The following is a 6,054-nucleotide window of genomic DNA, read 5'->3' on the forward strand; positions in this document are numbered from 1 at the left end:
TCTGCAACATTAAAACATGGATAAAACTGTAACTACATTAATCATAGCTCTTCTTCTCTTCAGTGTTTCTGTGAGTTTCTGGCGGTGCAGCTCTGTGCTGCCTTCAGGAGAATGGGACATCAGAGTATCATCCATAAAACTTCACCCACATGGCATTTATTGTGCAAACCAGAGCTTTCAGTAGAAAAACAAAAGTTCCAGGTCCTTTAATGCCATAGAAATATGAGACAGAAACAATAATTGTATCTTTATATAGACCTGTCTATTGATTTATAGATTAATAGTTTTACTGGACAGAAATTACAAAGAACAAATCTGGTTCTTAGTCAAATCCTAATGAGTCAAATTGAAAGTGTCATGGAGTCATCAGCCTCATGACATTAACACTGACATGAAAAATAATATTGAAGAAATAAATATATCAAATCTAATTAAAAACATAAATAAGTGATAAGTTCTTTACTGTTATGGTCTGTAAGATATATTTATTCTCAGTACTAGATATGGTCTCAACAAACCCATGGCACTTCAACAATATTAATTTACCTTTTATCTGGAAATAGTGTGTTTATTCTTGTCATACAGTGTCTGTGTTAATTATTGCATGAAAGGTCTTGCCATACCAGTTTATTCCTCTGTATTTACTTTAGTTTCTTAGTTTATTCTTGCATTTTGTTCTTCATTCATTTCCATTTAGTTTCCTTTTATTAGTATTATCCTCTCTTGGTTTATTGCTGTGTCCACTTTAGTTTCTTTCCTGTTGCTAGTTTTATTTTGTCATTTATTGACCATCATTAATCTTCACTCATCACCTGCTGCGGCGCCTAATCGTCATGTTTCACATCATGTGTTGATTTTTTCATTGTTCAGCGTCGGATTCTTTTTTTTTTTTAAACCCCCTAAGGTGGTCGGGCGGTCGGGAATCGTATCGATGGGGAAAAGGCAGACAGACATAAACCTTTTAAAACAACGGAAACAATTTCTGTATTCTAATTATTGAAATTTAAAAGTGCCGTGTTGTTCTATCACACCTGTTTCATACCGGACCTTACAGCACCGACGTTAATGCTATAAAATGAACGCTCTCTATCGTGGTTTCACCCATGGAGGGATTTCTTTATTTAAATGGGTTCATTTTTCAGAGGGATACAAAGTGAGGGTATCGTGATTTTAGCTACCAGTAGCAGGAGCGGAGCTTCGCCAAGAAGCTAACAGAAGCTAACAAACACTGAATAGAAGAAGAGCTGCCATTGATATAGTTGCAGTCAAGCATGGTTTAATGTTAAACAATACAGTTTTACCAAGTTGCTCAAAGTCTAAACTGGCATTGTTGTGCATTTAAGGTGTAAAGTTTACCTTTGACCAAAGGCATCCCAGTGCCCCCCTTTTGGAAAAATGTCCGCCAGCGCCCTCTGCTGTCCTCTGAACGCCCCCTGGGGGGCGGTACCGCCCACGTTGAGAACCGCTATTCTAATGCAAACACGGTCGGCCCTACTTTGAAACCGTTCCGTTCCGTTCCTTGCAGTGCGAAAACGGCTTAAGTGGTCTCTATTACAGATCTGTATTATTGCTATATTCTATTTTTAAATGTCATGTTTTCATTAGCTGTAAGCATAAAATTATCAATTAGAAATTTCAAACATCCGCTTTTGTGTAATTAATCTATATAATTTTTTTCTCTTAGTGATAAAGTTTCTGAAATAAACTGACTTTCAATAAATTGACTTGTAATTCTAATACATTCTGATAAATTAGAATTTATTAGAGTTGATTTATTAAATCAATCAACTCAATCAAACAACTTTAGTTTCATAGCACATTTCAAAAATCACCAGGGTAGCCAAAGTACTTTACATTCAAACAGAAATACATATGAAGCGTACACAAATAAACATATACGTAAATGGGCCTACAGGTTGATATATAAATTGTATATCAAGCAACAGTAAGCAAATGCTCACCTCAAGCTGTCTGATATTGGTTTCTCTCTCCTTGATGAGCTCCAGATCTTCCTCTGTAATGGCCATTTCTTCTGTCTGGGTGGTTATTGGACCAAGGTCCTCTTGGCTTTTCAAACACAGATGTTAGAGGTGAAATAACAACTAAAATCTAATTTCCTAATGATAAACAAGTTATTGCTCTTTGTGAAAAATAACATGAAAATATATGTTTATGAAAACTCATTTGATTGTTTAATCTACAGTTAATCCTAAAATATGCTAGCAGAAACTTTATTTCTTATAGGAAATAAAACCGTCTTCTCCTGAAAGATAATAAAAATGTGAAATATGTATCAATTCTGAAAGAAAATCTTATTTACATTTAAAACAGAAATTAATGATGCACTATTAATGATGAATAGATTAATTTCACATGAATCTTTTCATTTATATGTAATAAATTACTTTAGTATAATCTAGATTCATTTTCTATTTAAATTGACACTAAATTTCAATAAATCCTGCAAAATGCAAAATATTATTTATACTTCCGGAGTAAACCTATAAGAATGATTTACTTACTTATCAAAGGAGACAAGCTTTTCATCCCGAAAACGGTCTTCATTCTGAAAGAAAATGGTTAAAACAGCTTTATTTAAATGGTAACATAGTCAGAGTCCAATGCCACTTAAGCAACAGTAGCAATATTGTGGCAACAAGGTGCAGCAAAAAAGAGAATAGTTAGCTAGTTAAATGACTCCATAATTATATAGATTCTTTAAATGTACAGATGATTAGGACTTATGTGTAGGTACATTATTAAACACATTCTGAATGCAAACTTAATTAAAACCAGAAATGCACATCATATTGAATCATAATTGTTATCACAATATCATTGTGTGAAGTTGTAATCACTGACTGAATGCAGCGTTTGGTAGGAGACTGTATTTCAATGTTGTGCATTCACGCTGTGCATTTCAATAACATTTGACCAGCTGGTTGCACTCCAACTGCCCTTAATGCTCACCACAGATGTAATAGGCGAAATACTACAACCCACAGAGAATGGTGGGGACACTGTTTAATTAATAAAAGGGAAAAAGAATCAGAAACTATTTGAAGTAAAAACAAGCAATGCCTAGCTTGGCAGGAGGGGACAAGTAAAACCTTGGACCCTGCTAGGGGAAATCCTGCAAACTACAAAATACATAAAGTATACTGGCACTTTATTACTATTGGTTACAGTGCTCATTTAAAATTACTTGTTATAATTTTATGTTGTAGAGTTTAATTCCTATTTAACAATCTGGAATTTGTGAAGTCACCTCTATAGCTTACTTACTGATAGACAGGAACCAGCCCTTGCTCTTGCTATTGATTCCCTCTCTTTTTCTGCTGCACGTCGCTGGACAGCTTGGAAGTTGTTGAGCGCTGCGGAAAAGTCATTCATAAGCCGGTCCCTTTGGATCCTTTGTTGCCTCTGGGTGGCATAAGTAAATGTAGTTAGAAACAATGGGTTAAAAGAAATCACAATGTTTTGTCTGTACAAGAGGTTTTATATGAATCCCACATAAACAAACAGGACAAACATTTTCAGTTTAGGTTTCAACTATGAAACAACTTTTTTTTTACATTACAATTTTCAGCTCAGCTTACTTAATGCAAGAAGTTCTTTGTAATGTTTTCAGATTTTTTTTTCACAATTTTTCTGCACAGATCTTCCTGTACACTATGCCCGCCACTTGGTTATGTCGTTCCATGTACGCTTTCCCTGCCAGCATCTTGCACCCTGCTGTTATGTGCTGGACTGTCTCAGAGGCCTCCTTGCACAACCTACACCTTGGGTCTTGTCTGGTGTGGTAGATTTGAGCCTCTATTGCTCTGGTGTTTAGGGCCTGTTCCTGTGCAGCCAGGATGAGGGCCTCTGTGCTGTCCTTGAGTCCAGCTTTCTCCAGCCATTGATAGGATTTCCTGATATCAGCCACGTCAGTTATTTGTTGGTGGTACATCCCATGTAGGGGCTTGTCCTCCCATGATGGTTCCTCCAGCACCTCGAATACTGACCTCGTGTTCCGTGTAGTGACTTTGGCTCTTGAGTATGCAGCCACAGTGGACAGCAGCAGCAGCCACCACCCCAATACTGAACTTACTGAACTGCTGATAAAAGCGGCCACCGTTTTAAAGATGTCCTGAAGACAGTAACAAGCCAGATTGACCAACATTTGCATGCAGCAAGAACAGATAAAAATTTTGAAGATGATGATAATAATGATGGTGATGGAGTAAAAGTAAAAGAAGAAGAGTACATGGAGAAAGTCACTGCTGCACAGCCAGTGCAAACAGGACCACAATCAGGGTCATTATCCTCACTTCTCCCTTCTCACACCTCCACTTACTAGGGGGCACGACCCCATCACAGTCAAACTGTACCAACACTGTCACTGTCCACCAATGACCTCAATCTACCTCAAGGGTCTTTTCGAAGTCTCGAAGAAGTTGGACAAGTCGACCCTCATACTGTTCCAGGTAATCACACTGCTGCTGCCTCTTCAGCGGTTTCAAGTTGGAGCAGGCCACGTCCTCCCTGGCATCACGAGATGTATAAGCGCTCAACATCTGCCCTTTGGTGTAACAGGCCATATACGTATAATCAGAAATTTTCTGGTCTTATAGTCCATATCCTTGATGTTCTGCTTGGTCCAGAAGAGTACACCAAAGTCATAGATAACCACTGGCACTGCTAAACTGTTGATTGTAGCAATCTTGTTCTTAGAGTTCAGTTCTGATGTGCTGGTAGTATTCCTTCTTGGTTTTGGCTTTTATGAACTCAACTTGTAAATAATTATGACTATTATTATTATTACCACAACCATAGTATCAGCCCAGAAGTCTCAGTACTGGAGACTCTGAGATTTATTCCAACTTGTCTTCTGGCACTGTTTCATATTGATTAAGTTAAGGAGGTAAACAAAACAATATGAAAAATATTAGAGTCAGATATTCGACTTCTTGTTCTCAGAGGGTAGGTCTTAGGTGATATTAGCATTTAGCCATTTTCCAACTGAGTTTTGTTGGGAAGAAAAAATTAAATCAGCTTTAAAGGCGAGTTTGATACATTAACAAATGCACATTGACACTCACTTGTTCTGAGGGTGATGATGCCAAAGGGACTGAGCCCAACTCTTTAAGATGCCTGTTGGTTTCTTTAGCAAGCTGGTTGGTATAGTGCTGTATTTGCTGCCTGTAAAAAGAGGAACAGTTTCAGTAAACAGAGCTTTAGACTTCACTTCTTAATACACAATTAAGATTAGCTTTTCAATGCACATGGAAAGGTATGAAGATTGAGGATTGCTCAGTGCTGGTCAAATTAAAGAAACAATGCAGAGTGAGGAGAAGGCTGCCTAAAACCTGTCATGCTGGCTTCTTTAAGGGGTCAAGCACAGAGCACCAGGTGGTGCATCAAACGGAAGGGGGCCATGGGCGGACCACGCAACAGACCGATTTGGACATAGGACCATTGCCCTCCCGCAAAAGAAGGGGGTGCTATTTCCTATATAATCCACAGTCTCCTGTGTTTATTTTCTTTTGAAATCTCTTGATAAATTCTCCTTTATGAAGGAGGTCCACTCTCAGAATGTATTTGAACTTCTCTCCTTTATTTATTTCAGCACAGCTCACAGTTCTCAAATTCTGTAGTTTTCTGTGTACTTCTAAATCTGCTCCTTATTTGCATTTTTTGTGGTCTGCTACTGCCTCTGGTGGTGTGGGAGTCGTAACACAACTAACAAATACATAATTAAATAAAGATACATCGATCCATCCATCCATCCATCCATTTTCTTTACACCCTTGTCCCTTAGTGGGGTCCGGAGGGGTGCTGGTGCCTATCTCCAGCTAATGTTTCGGGCGAGAGGCGGGGTACAGCTTGGACAGGTCGCCAGTCTGTCACATAAATAAAGATATATTGGGGAATTAAAAGTGGTTAACCATGGAATATGTGAATAAAATAATTAACACACACAGTAGCAATGAATAACAAAAGTATTTTTCTCAGTAAACAACCTGTTGAGACCCATAGAAGTCAAACTAAGATTTAAATGTTTAGATATGA

At 37.8% G+C, this 6,054-nt stretch overlaps 1 protein-coding gene across 1 annotated transcript; it reads right to left on the reverse strand.

The window, feature by feature from the left end:
• Positions 1-1,841: 1,841 nt before the first annotated feature.
• LOC103130661 (syntaxin-12-like) lies at positions 1,842-5,192 on the reverse strand (the record flags this gene model as incomplete). The annotated part of the gene is made up of 4 exons (XM_016666086.1): positions 1,842-2,067; positions 2,523-2,566; positions 3,286-3,423; positions 5,085-5,192. Coding segments are annotated over 4 exons (501 nt in total), but the record flags the coding sequence as incomplete, so codon positions are not given.
• Positions 5,193-6,054: the final 862 nt, after the last annotated feature.

The sequence above is a fragment of the Poecilia formosa genome, unplaced genomic scaffold (genome assembly GCF_000485575.1).
Source record: "Poecilia formosa unplaced genomic scaffold, Poecilia_formosa-5.1.2 Scaffold659, whole genome shotgun sequence".
In the NCBI taxonomy this organism is placed as follows: domain Eukaryota; kingdom Metazoa; phylum Chordata; class Actinopteri; order Cyprinodontiformes; family Poeciliidae; genus Poecilia; species Poecilia formosa.